At 40.0% G+C, this 13,985-nt stretch overlaps 1 protein-coding gene across 1 annotated transcript; it reads left to right on the top strand.

Moving 5' to 3' along the window:
* The first annotated feature begins 325 nt into the window (after positions 1 to 325).
* LOC113453773 (vomeronasal type-2 receptor 26-like) lies at positions 326 to 13,642 on the top strand. The gene is made up of 4 exons (XM_087918866.1): positions 326 to 695; positions 3,470 to 3,761; positions 10,710 to 10,836; positions 12,692 to 13,642. The coding sequence occupies exons 1-4, from the start codon at positions 490 to 492 to the stop codon at positions 13,585 to 13,587; spliced, it is 1,521 nt and encodes a 506-aa protein (XP_087774992.1). The 5' UTR covers positions 326 to 489; the 3' UTR covers positions 13,588 to 13,642.
* Positions 13,643 to 13,985: the final 343 nt, after the last annotated feature.

Here is a 13,985-nt window from a genome sequence, read left to right as displayed (position 1 = left end):
TCATCTTCAGAGTTTGAACCCTGTGACTTCTTCCTTTGTGTATTTCCCAGTCAACTCATTCAAAGTTCAGAGAAGTAATGCCTTTCCAATTTACAATTTTTCCAAATTGTAGTGATTTACTTGTTGTCTTGGTGCTTAATCTCTAGAGACTTTGCTGCAAACTTGCAGAAAATTTGACAACAGGTATCAACAACATGTTTTCCCCTCAATGCCAGAGACAAAATCTTATTGGCTGATTTCATGACCCTGGAAAATTGTGAGCGCATAAATGATTCCAGAGAAAAAAGAAGTAAGGGGAGCATGTTAGCATAGTCAGGGGCTGTGGTCATGCATCTCCTCTTCAGTTGGGAAGCCTTGGCTGGACTTTATCTTGATTAGAAAAGCCCTTGAAGCTTCTGTCTTGAAAGAAGGCTTTTGCAGCTTGTACAATCTTCTCAAACTTTATTCCAAGCAAGAAGAGGGCTGGTGGTTCAGGCAGGAACACAAATCATGTTGCTGCTTCTGCTGTTGCTGTGGCCCCAAGGAGTCTGTGTGAATCTGAAGCCTAAATGTCTCCTGACTCTGATGAAGGAAGGGGTGAACCCCATGAATCACCACAGGCCGGGAGAGTATTACATTGATGGCATATACTCTGCAACGAGAGCTAAGTTTTACCCATTAAGTTTTCACACAACTCCATTGAATGAATTGTTGTGGTAAGTGACACTACATTCATTGCATTACAGTTATTTTCCAGTCTTAGGAACTACAAATTGCTTAATCTCTTACTTTTGTTATCCCTAATCTCACTTTCTGTGCTATCGTCTAAGTAGAGCTAGACTGTGGATGGAGAAGAATAGAATAGAATAGAATAGAATAGAATAGAATAGAATAGAATAGAATAGAATAGAATAGAATAGAATAGAATAGAATAATAGAAATAATGTACATAGAATAACAGAGTTAGAAGGGACCTTGGAGGTCTTCTACTCCAACCCCCTGCCTAGGCAGGAAACCCTACACCACTTCAGACAAATGGTTATCCAACATCTTTTTGAAAACTTCCAGTGTTGAAGCATTCACAACTTCTGGAGGCAAGTTGTTCCACTGGTTCATTGTTCTAACCGTCAGGAAATTTCTCCTTAGTTCTAAGTTGCTTCTCTCTCCTTGATGAGTTTCCACCCATCACTTCTTGTCCTGCCTTCAGGTGCTTTGGAGATTAGCTTGACTCCCTCTTCTTTGTGGCAGCCCCTGAGATATTGGAACACTGCTATCATATCACCCCTAGTCCTTCTTTTCATTAGAGTAGACATACCCAGTTCCTGCAACCGTTCTTCATATGTTTTAGCCTCCAGTCCCCTAATCATTTTGGTTGCTCTTCTCTGCATTCTTTCTAGAGTCTCAACATCTTTTTTATGTTGTGGCGACCAAAACTGGATGCCATATTCCAACAGTGGCCTTACCAAAGCATTATAAAGTGGTATTAACACTTCACCTGATCTTGATTCTATCCCTCTGTTTATGCAGCCTAAAACTGTGTTGGCTTTTTTGGCAGCTGCTGCACACTGCACACTGAAGAAAGTGTGAGTGCTCCTATCTACCCCTTCCTTGTCCCATAAAATGGGGACAACATGGACACAACATGGGGACAACATGGACACAAAAAAGCAGGAATGCTTTATTTTTTTTCCCTGCATTGACAATGAGATAATCTCAATATTCTTTTTTTCTGGACCCAAATTTACTTATAATATGAAGGAGTCACAGACAGGAATCTGTGAAGTCATGGGATTTCCAAACATGTATGATTGCTTTTCGAAATGATTCTGTCAGACACAAGAAATCAGGAATATGAAAAAGATGTTGAGACTCTAGAAAGAGTGCAGAAAAAAGCAACAAAGATGATTAGGGGACTGAAGGATAAAACATATAAAGAATTGCTGCTGGAGTTGGGTATGTCTAGTTTAATGAAAAGAAGTGCTAGGAGTGACATGATAGCAATCTTCCAATATCTAAGGGGCTACCACAAAGAAGAGGAGGTCAACTTATTCTCTAAATTAGGACAAGAAGCAATGGATGGAAACTGATCAAGGAGAGACACAATCTAGAACTAAGGAGGAATTTCCTGACAATTAGAACAATTAATCAGTGGAACAACTTGCCTCCAGAAGTTGTGAATGCTCCAATACTGGAAGATTTTAAGAAGAGATTGGACAATCAATTGTCTGATAGGATTTCCTGCTACAGCAGGCAGTTGGAGTAAAAATAACCCTGCAAGGTCCCTTCTGTTATTCCATGCTAGCTCTCCATAAGAACCTGAACTAAGAATGGTCAAGGCAAATTGGCAGTAGATAAGAGTGAATGGAATTCATGGAGGGCTGCACTTAGATTGCTTGTGGGTATGAAGGCATTCAAGACTAATGATATGCTTCTCCCCCCTCCCAATTATATCTCTCTTTACATTATTAACAGTATTGTGTCATACAGATATTACATATACTTACATTTATTTCTATACATAAATCCTTATTCCTATGTTCTATCCACTTATACCATTTATCCCATACCACATACTATTCTGATTCCTCCTTGCCATTTAATTCTATTGTAAGTTTGTCCATCTCGGCACATTCTAATATTTTTTGTATTAACACCTCTTTGGACAGTATGTTTTCTGATTTCCAACCCTGCGTGAAAACTATCCTTGCCGCTGTTATTATATGCAATATGATGTATTGGATTTGTTTGCTAAATTTCCCTTTAATTATTCCCAGTAAAAATGGTTCTAGTTTAAGTTTTATTTGATGTTCGATTATCTCCTGTAGCCATCTTTATACTTTTGCACATTATTTTCTGGCTTTGGGGCATTATCACCATATATGAAAGAATATTCCATCTTTCTGTTTGCATTTCCAGCACTCTGATTTCCTATTTGGGTACATTTTTGCTAATCTCACTGGCACTAAATGCCACTGATGACATGCTTGATCCCTCCCTCAGTCTCAGCCTGGTCCTCTCCTAAGATTCCTGGTTTCATAATCATGCAATGATTTCAATGTCAGTTAAGTCTACAACTCAAGGACTTCAAAATCTAAATTTTTCCAGTGAACATATTGGCTTTGTCAACAGTCACAGATTCACAACAGTCACAGCGAACACACCTTAATCTGTGTTTGTGTCTAAAGGTCAGGATGGTGCTTTAAGTAGCCTTCCCAACTTTAGGGTTTAATGGTTCCATATTTTATATAGAGGAATAAATCAAAGTTCCAACTCTTAAGAAGGTAACTTCCATCACAAACTGATATCAGGTGTTTGAAACTGGCCTGATAACTTTTATTAAAGTAGTTTATTGTTTATTTTTTAAAGATTTTTTTAAAATTGCAATTCATTCAGAAAGAATGGACCCAAGGTCGATTATGCATTTGATAATAAAAAAGGGTGAAATAAAATGCTTTTTATTGATTGTGTTCTAATGCACTGACATTTGCAGGGGAGCACTTCCAGAATATTGGAAAAGGCTCTCCTTCCTTTTTGCTGTCCAGGAGATCAACAAGGATTCCAATCTCTTGCCCAACATCACCCTGGGTTACAGTATTTATGAACAATATTTCAGTGCACAAATGACTTCGGATGCTTTGGTAGACCTACTTTCAGACGGGGAAGCCAATGTTCCCAACTACAGCTGTGGAAGGCAGAGAAACGTAGTGACTCTTCTTGAAGGGGCTGAAATAGATATTTCTATCCAAATGTCAACCCTAACAGGGATCTACAAACTCCCGCAGGTGTGTCTATGCTGGTAAGAGAAATTTTAGTCATGTAACATTCAGTCAGAGGTCCTCTATTAAAAGTGAACAAAAGAGTGATATTATGTACTATATTAAGGATGATGGCTCAATATGCAAATAGAGGGAAGGATTAGAAGAGATATATTCCCCCCCACTGTGGATACAATTCAAGAGTTTCTATCTTATTCTCTAAAGCAGGGGTGGGCAAACTTTTTGGCTCGGGGGCCTCATTGACTTTTAAAATTTGACAGAAGGGCTGCCACCTGGTGTCGAAATGCCTGTCATTATAAGTCAAAATCAAATGAATGCAATCATTCAATCATTTACATCAAACCATAATTCTGTACCAATCTTCGGTGGGCCAGATTAAAAAGACCAACAGGCCGGATGTGGCCCACGGGCCATAGTTTGTCCACCCCTGCTCTAAAGCACCTGCAGACAGGACAAGAAGCAATGGATGGAAACTAATCAAGGAGATGACCAATCTAGAAATAAAAAGAGATTTCTTAACAGTAAAAACAATTTAATCCCTGGAATGGCTTGCCTTCAGAGATTGTAGATGCTCTATCACTGAAGGTTCTGAAGAAGACATTGGATATAACCATGTGTCCAGAATAGTACAAGGTCTCCTGCTTGAACTGTCAGTGTTCCAACTAACCAACTCCAAACCAATATACTCCAAGACATGCATTTCCTCAAAGTTCCATTTTATTAGAGTTGTCATATTGGCACATCTGGAAAAACCCAAATCTGAGAGTTCCAGGTTTTCCTTTCCCAAAAGAAAATCAAAGATCCCTCCCCTGCATGCACCAGTCCATCACATGGCCCAATCAAATCTTTGTCCCAACTGGAGACATCCATCCAGTCACTCCCTTCTGGGTGCAGGGCAACATGTCCTGGACTCTTTGAGAAAGAATGATGTTGTTTCTAATTTTCTACCTCACTATGAAGTCCCCCATCCCCAGTTCCCAGGCACTGAATGTGACAGCCTCGAAGCTTCCAAGTAAAATGGTTTCCAAGTCTGACATGAGCAAGGGGCTGGACTAGAAGATCTCCAAGGTTTCTTCCAATTCTGTGATTCTGTTAGTTTGAAAGATTCTCCACAGAAGAGGCTAAAGGCAATGAAATCAATTCATAAATGTTTGCTAGGAATCAAATTATTGTTTCACTCATGCCAGAATTCTTTTCTTTAATTTTGGATGTGATGGGCATTAAATAAATGACACCTTTTGTTGCTTTTCAGATCAGTTACAGTTTTGTTTCCCAGACTTCAAATGATAATACTCACTCTCCTTTCTTCTACCCGATGCTCCCCGCTGAAGGACTCCAGTACCCAGGGATGGTCAAGCTGCTCCTTCATTTCAGGTGGACCATGGTTGGCCTGATGGCTCCAGATACTGACCAGGGAGAGAGGTTCAGGAGGATATTAACTTCTATGTTGCTAAAGAATGACATTTGTCCAGTTTTAACACAAACATTTTCCAAAACAATCTATGATGTGGTCATAAACATTGGTCCATACAAAACATGGAGACAGGTGAATGTCTTTCTTTATGGGGCTGAGGATTACTCATTCAATATAGGGCTAAAGATTATACAACTAGTATTTGAAACTTTGAAGGAGTCGGTTAGAGGAAAAGTCCTGATCACAACAATACGCTGGGATTTTACCATTTTCTTGGCACACGATGACTTTCCCATTCAATTTCTTCATAGCATTTTTTCCTTTCTGATGAAGAGGAACCATATGGCAAAATATGGTGGGTTTATGCATTTTTATCCCACCATGCATTTCCTTGCAGAGACATCTTTTATATGCTCCTACACCACGGATGCCTTTTCTGTGAAAGTTTGGAAACGGTGCAGAGAGAGAGAAGAACTGGAGGTTGTGTCCCTGCAGGAGAAGGATCAGATCCTGTCTCTGGATAATTATTTCATTTACAACACTGTCTGGGCTGTAGCCTGGGCCTTACATGCAACCTATTTATCCAGATCTAAGAGGGTGAGGATCAAAGGTGGGAAGAACTCAGAGTCTCCAAGGCTGAAGGGTTGGCAGGTATTTCTTTTCTGGTGCACATCACTCTTCTGCAGATAAGAATCAATTTTACAAATGGAAGCACTTGGTTCCTAGCCTCAAAATAAATAAAAAAATTCAAAGACGAACATTAAATTGGATTCCAACTTTCCAGTTCATCTCTCGTTTGAATCCCTTTTTCTTGTTTCCTTTCTTTATCATTAGATTCTCCAATAAAGGAGAATATTTGTAGCTCAGGGTTGAAATGAGGTGTTAGACCTGCCTTTAAGTAAGAACGATTCTTAACTCCATTTATTGAGAAAGGTAGAGGTGGTCAGCAGTATTAAATATCTACAGGGTGCAGATAACCAACAATCTGAATTGGTCTCTCCACACGTCATCCTTAGTGAAGTGTGCAAACCAGCATTTCCATTTCTTGTGTCGGATGAGGAGAGCAAACCTTTCTCCTTCTCTCCTGGGGGCCACTTTTTACAGAGGCACAACTGAGAACATTTTAACAAACGTCATCACTGTTTGGTTTGGTGGCAGCAGTGCCTCAGATAGAAAGTCCATATAGAGAGTGGTGGGGACAACAGAGAACATTTAAGGAAGTTTGCTTTCCATTATTCAGGATGCTGCTTATAAGCGCTATGCATTTAGAGTGCATCGTTAGAGGCCCCACATACCCGCTTTATGGTCTGTTTCTTTTGCTCCCCTCAGGAGGATGTTCCAAAGTATTTTGAGCAGCACTCCTAGGTTTTGTAACATCCTTGTTCCTTATGCCATCTGTCTGGTAAACTTGCAAGATTCATTTTTCCTGCCATGTACATATATATCTGAACTAGACTGATTTATGCTCCTTGCAGACATCTAGTCCTTAGCACTCTTTCTAAGAGTTTCTGACTTAGTGTATTTTGGGGGTTTAAAGTGTGCATATATATCGTGTTGGTTGAAAATCCTCCTGAGCTATTCAGATATTTCTGCAATGTATGGACATAAAATTCCCTTTTGGGCTTCATTTCACTTGAAAAATTATCTGATTATCTTCATTTAGCCCAAAGATCTCGCTGTCTAGCCCAAGTGAGGAGGTTCTCCCCATAGAATGTTGGGAATCCATTCTAAAAATAATCGTTCTCTCTTCTATGCCAGTTTCATTCCTTCCTTCAAAGTGCTCAGTTTTACAATAATTCCATAGAAGGAGTTTATTTGAATGAAAATGGAGACCTGGCATCAGACCTGGACCTTATGAACTGGGTGATTTTCTCCAAAACCTCAATTAACAAAATGAAGTTTGGAAGTCTAGAAAGACAAGGTTCAAAGGATTTCACATTTATGATCAATCCAAATTTGTCCTCTGAGATGGAAGGATTGAAGGTGGGAATATGTGTATTTCATGCTCACTGAAGCGCTTACCAACTAGGTTGCATTCTTTGGGCAGGAATTGGTTTTAAATGTCATCAATTTGTCCAAGATAATTCTGTGTTTAACTGTCTAGCTTTTCATAAGAAATATACCTTTACATATTTATTATAATTACAACATAGAATAATATTGAAAGGGATCTCAGAGGTTTTCTAGTTCAACCTGCTTTTAGAGCAGGAAACTCCATATCATTTCAGACAAATAGTTATCCAGTCTCTTTTTGAAAGCTTTCCATGATGGAGCATCACAACTTCTGGAGGAAAACCATTCCACTGGTTTACTGTCCTCACTGTTAGGAAGTTTCTCCTTAAATCCAGGTTGCTTCTCTCCTTGGTTAGTTTCCAACCATTGTTTCTCATTTTGCCTTTTGGTGCTTTGGAAAATAGATTGACTCTTCATCTTTATAGGAGATATTGGAACAGTGCTATCCTGTCTCCCCGAGTCCTTCTTTTTATTAAACTAGATATACCCAATTTCTGTAACCATTCTTTGTGTTTATTTATTAGTCCCACTAAATTGGTCCCACTAAATTATTTATTAGTATTTATTGTTAGTTTTATTTGTTATTCATTAGAACTGTCAAATGCAGCTAAGTTTGATTCATGGGCAACAGGATTAATTTTGCCAAAGCAAACTATCCATTCTTTTTTTTTCCTTGAGTCTGTCTCTCTGTCTGTCTCTGTCTGTCTCTGTCTCTGTCTCTGTCTCTGTCTCTGTCTCTGTCTCTGTCTGTCTCTGTCTGTCTGTCTCTCTCTGTCTCTCTCTCTGTCTCTCTCTCTGGGTCTCTCTCATCATCAGGCTTCTGTGTTGTGTTCATCTGTGAGTCAGACTTTTACAGTGGTTCAGATTTAAATTTGGGGCTAGCCTATTGCTGTGCCAGAATGTTTTTTTCTTCATCCTGATTCATTGGGAGTCTAGGTCTGTGTTTATTGGTCTTGGAGTTTGCTGTGTTCTGCTTGATTGGTGTTTCTAATATATTCTGTCTGTTTTGTGGCTCATTTTGTATCTTGATTGGCTGGCAACATTGTGTTCCTTTATTGGAGGCCTTAGTGCAGCTTGGCTCCGGGTAAATGGATGGCTACAATGTTGCCAGCCTGATGATGGCAGATGAGATTCTGCCAAAACATTGCTACAACTTTAAAAGCACAACTACAATGACATGGGAAAATACCCGAGCAAAGCTGAATACCATACATGTAAGTACCCACGAAAACTTAAGAATATATATATATGTGTGTGTGTGTGTGTGTGTTTTGATTATGTTTATGTGTATGTGTGTGTGTATATATATAATTTGTCAATTGTTTACAAGATAAAAGGTATAAGTATAAACATGAGTAAGAATACAGGAAATAGGTACGAATAAATGGGGACAATAGGACAGGGACGGTAGGCACAATGGTGCACTTATGCACGTCCCTTACAGACCTCTTAGGAATGGGGTGAGGTCAATAGTGGATAGTGTGAGGTTAAAGGACTGGGGGTTAGAGGATGTAACAACAGAGTCAGGTAGTGCATTCCAGGCATTGACCACTCTGTTGCTGAAGTCGTATTTTCTGCAATCAAGTTTGAAGCGGTTTACACTGAATTTGTATCTGTTGTGTGCTCTTGCATTGTTATGGTTAAAGCTGAAGTAGTCATTGACTGGTAGGACATTGTAGTAGATAATTTTGTGTGCTGCACTTAAGTCTAACCGTAGGTGGCGTAATTCAATGTTGTCCAAGCCCAAAATCTCAAGTCTGGTGATATAGGGTATTCTATTGCGAGCAGAGGAGTGTAGTACTCTTCTAGTGAAATACTTCTGGACTCGCTCAATTGTATTAATGTCTGATATACAGTGCAGATTCCAGACTGATGAGCTGTATTCGAGTATTGGTCTAGCAAAAGTTTTGTATGCTCTAATTAGCAATTTGATATTTTCAGAGGAGAAGTTTCGTAAGATTAGATTTACAACTCTTAATGCCTTTTTGGCAATGCTGTTACAGTGAGCTCTGGTGCTTAGGTCATTTGATATGAGAACTTCAAAGTCCTTGACAGAGTGAGGATCATCAACGAGGTCATATCCACCTAGTTAGTCTTTGGTGTACTGATTTTTTTTAGCAATGTGTAGAACAGAGCATTTGTTGGTCAAGATTTGGAATTGCCAATTGTTTGACCATTTAGACACATAATCAAGGTTGCTTTGAAGGACAATAGCATTGTCAGTGGTGATGAATAGTTTTACGTCATCCACAAAGAGGATGCAGTTGCTTATAAGGTGATTGAAAAGCTCATTTATATAGAGTATAAAGAGGGTGGGTGCTAGAACGCTGCCTTGGGGGACACTGCTGTTAACTGGAACAGGGTTTGATATAGCGCTCCCTATTTTTACTATTTGAATATATACTATTTGTATATATAAAGTATATATAAATGTAGCGCCTGAATCTAAAACCTGCAGTGTGTGAAAAATTAGACAATTAGACAGACAATACTGCTACCCTTCAAAAAGACCTCAACTGTGTATCAGAAAATAAAATACAAGCTGAATAGTCAAGACCTTGTTGATGAGCCAAACTCTGTCAAGGACCTTGGAGTACTCATCTCTAGTGATCTAAGTGCTAGAGCCCACTGTAACTACATAGCCAAAAAGGCATTAAGAGTTGTTAACCTAATCCTACGTAGCTTTTTCTCTGGTAATATCATACTACTAACAAGAGCATACAAAACATTTGCTAGATCAATACTTGAATACAGCTCATCAGTCTGGAACCCACATTACGTATCTGATATTAACACAGTTGAGAAAGTCCAGAAATATTTCACAAGAAGAATTCTCCACTCCTCTACTCATTGCAAAACACCTTATGCCACCAGACTTGAAATTCTAGACCTAGAAAACATAGAACTACGCCACCTTCAGTCCGATCTAAGTATAGTACATAAAATCATACATTGCAATGTCCTACCTGCCAATGAATACTTCAGCTTCAACCATAACAACACAAGAGCAAACAATAGATACAAACTCAAGGTTAATCGCATCAAATTTGATTGCAGGAAATATGACTTCAGCAACAGTGTGGTCAATGTCTGGAATACTCTACCTGACTCTGTGGTTTCTTCCCCAAACCCCAAAAACTTTAACCTTAGACTTTCTACTATTGACTTCACCTCTTTCCTAAGAGGTCTGTAGGGAGCATGCATAAGCGCATCAATGTGCCTACCATCCCTGTCCTATTGTTTCTTTTTTATTTTTTTTATATGTATCCATTTCATGTATTCGCAACTGTGTTTATACTTATACATATTATCTTATAACCGCTTGACAAATCAATCAATCAATCAATAAATTAGGATAACATGGAAGCAACGTCAACCAGAATCTGTTGGATGAGCTCCAATGTTTTTATCACCTTCAAACTAAGTAAAACTTGGTCTTGAATTTCCGATGGCTAAGTCCTTCTTCCTCATTTGTCTCCTTTCATGAAATAAATTTATTTTCTTAAAGTTTTTGTCTCTCTCCTCAGCCCCTACCTTCTTCCAGATGTGTAGAAAGCTGTCATCCTGGATTTGTGAAAGTAGCTCGGGAAGGAGAACCCATCTGCTGCTATGATTGTCTTGCTTGTGCAGAAGGAACCATTTCCACCCAGGAAGGTGAGTAAGACTTCAGGAAGAAGAGAGACACTAGACATTTTCTGTGCAAGGTCCTAGTACTGAAGTAATAAGCAAGGTTGATGAACACAAGTTCTTTCTGAGGTGTTAATCCCATGGAGTTTATCAAACTGTCTTCTAATTTCAGATTTTGGGTTCCCCTCCTGGGATCTTCTCACATCTTCTCAGCACTATTTGGTCTTCTAAAGGTTTAGTAACTGAGATGATGATTTTGCTTCCTTCCTATCCTTTATCTTTATCATCCAATCTATATAATGGTCTTATGACTCAACTTATAGTTTTGGTTTCCTTGGGAAAGTGGATTTGTTCCCTACCTTTACAATATAAAGTTGAGTCAGCAAGTTGTTTTCCCTGGAAAGACATCTTTTGATTTGTTACTTGGGTCTAAAATTCTTTCTTGCTCATGGTGGTGGCGCAGTGGTTAGAATGCAGTATGGCAGGCTGACTCTGCCCACATCCAGGAGTTCAATCCTGAGCAGGTCAAGGTTGATTCAGCCTTCCATATGAGTGTAGTACACCCCAAAAGAACAGTGCCAGGAATCACTAAAGCAGTGTCAAGAACTAAAAACAGCCCTTCCCCTTTAAGAAAGTCCCAGCTGAAAGAGCAGCCACTCAAGCTAATTGAAATTCTGGGCATGCTGCCAAAAGCAGGGGTGGGCTGCTACAGGTTCACCCCAGGTCGGACGAACCCGTAGCTAATGTTATGGCCGAATTGGAAAATTGGCAAATCCCACCCCTGGCTGGCTCCACCCACCCCACCCCTCCCACCCCATCCTGCCCCCCCAAGAGTCTCCACAGGGTCCATTTTGGATGCAGGTTAAGTGCAGGGCCCACACAGAGGCTCGGGGAGGGCAAAAAAGGGCCTCCTGGAGGTTCCAGAAGAGGCTCTGCAGCCCGGGGAGGCTGTACTCACCCTCCTGGAGGCTCGAGGAAAGCCTCCAGAGCCCAGGGAAGGTAAAAATGCCCCCCATGGCACAGGAGGCTGACTAGGCCATGCCCAACATGGCCACACCTGCCCAGCAACTGGACAGAGAACCAGTTGCTGAAATTTTTGAAGCCCAACCCTGGCCAAAAGCCATTAATAGCTGTTACAAAGTATAATGAAAGTATAATGAAACCTGACCACAAAAGCAGCCTCAAAACACTTGAATAGGGCCATCAAGTTAAATGGAATCAGACTAAAAATAACTCACTAAAGCACACCACACTTTCCTGCCTCCCTGACAGGATCAACCCCTAGGATAGGGGAAAAAAAAAGACTTTGGATCAGGATTAACCCAGTAAAGCAGGAAAACAAAAACCTAAGGCAATCAATCATTTCAACTAGAGGCACATCAAAACCCCTCAAACTGTAGAAGCTTCAAAGGAAAATCAAGTATAAAAAGGCATGGGCTTTCCTCGCCCAATCTGCTGGCTAGCCAGGAACACTTGAGCTGTGCCATTAATAAGTTCTGCTTTCTGGCAGCTTGCTTTGATGTCAATTTCTTCTCAGTTCTGGTGACTGCTTCCCAGCTGGGGAATGAATGAAGGAGATTTCTTCCAACACATCCTTTCAAGATCAGTAAAATAAGGACCCAGATTTTTGACATTGTAAACTGCTCAAAATGCTGTAAAGCTTTTTGTAGATTGGTATATAAGTGTTATTGCTATTTCTGAAAACCAGGTTAAATAAACTCAGCAGATATAAGTTCATCCTCTATCTGAACAGAGGAAGACAGTCCCCATTTCTTTCTTATTGCAGATTGATTTCCTTCACATGCAATCATTCATGCTATTCCTATTTCCCAATACATTAAAGTATGTGATTTATGAGAAATCTTACTTTTCCTTCTTGCAGATGCAAAAAAATGTACCCCTTGTCCAGAAGATCAACATCCAAACATCCTTCGAGATCAGTGTATTCCCAAGATTAAAACCTTCCTATCCTACCAAGAGAATCTGGGGATCATCCTGGCTTTATTTGCCTCTTTACTCTCTTTCCTCACAGGCTTTGTCTTGAGAATCTTCATTAACTTCCAAGACACTCCAATCATCAAAGCCAATAACAGAGACCTTTCCTACATTCTCCTGGTCTCCCTCCTGCTTTCCTTCTTCACTCCTTTCCTCTTCATTGGCCAGCCAACCAGAGTCACTTGCCTTCTCCGACAGATAACCTTCAGCATCATCTTCTCAGTTGCCATTTCTTCTGTCTTGGCAAAAACAATCACGGTGGTGCTGGTTTTCTTGGCCACAAAGCCAGGGAATAAAGTTCAGAAATGGCTGGGGAAGAGTTTGGCCAACTCTATTATCCTTTTTTGCTCTGGTCTTCAAATTGTCATTTGCAGCAGCTGGCTTGGCACCTCTCCCCCATTTCCTGACTCTGACCCACACTCTCAACCTGGAGAGATCATCCTGCAATGCAATGAAGGATCCGTCACCATGTTTTACTGTGCTCTTGGCTATATGGGATTCCTGGCTGCCATCTGTTTCATGGTGGCTTTCCTGGCCAGGAATCTGCCTGGAGCCTTCAACGAAGCCAAGCTGATCACCTTCAGCATGCTGGTCTTTTGTAGCGTCTGGGTCTCCTTCATGCCCACCTATCTCAGTACCAAAGGGAAGTACATGGTAGCTGTGCAGGTCATCTCCATCTTGGCCTCCAGTGCTGGCCTTCTGGGCTGTATCTTTTTCCCCAAATGCTACATTATTTTCCTAAGACCAGATCTGAATACAAAAGAATATTTAATGTCGAAATAAAATAATCAAGTACAATTTGTGTAGGTGGTTCCCAAAATTAATGACAGTTCATATTTTACCAGAGTTGGACACTTTATTGAGCTTTTTAAAAAATAAACAAAAGCTAAAGGATATTGTTCTGATTTTATCAATTTCTCCATTGTTTCTTCAGATGATGGAAATGTTCTACCAGCTTTTAATAAATGTGATTTCTTCTTTTCTCTTTGCTACTGAACATTTAGAAAAGTTCATGAGTGTGTATGGATACTTTCGGTGAGTGTGTAAAAAAATATTTCCCAACCAAAGATGAGGACACAATTATCTTTAAGCACATTTTTTTAATTTGATAGCAAAAAGTGGGGGCTAATGTGAGATGGAATCCCTCCACATGTTCTTATGTAAATTGGAGCAGAGGGGTG

Source organism: Pseudonaja textilis, unplaced genomic scaffold, assembly GCF_049901715.1.
Source record: "Pseudonaja textilis isolate UNSWEBS1 unplaced genomic scaffold, rPseTex1.2 PTEXCTG95, whole genome shotgun sequence".
Taxonomy (NCBI): domain Eukaryota; kingdom Metazoa; phylum Chordata; class Lepidosauria; order Squamata; family Elapidae; genus Pseudonaja; species Pseudonaja textilis.
Note: the sequence above shows the minus strand (reverse complement) of the source record. Positions and strands in the feature narration are given on the sequence as shown.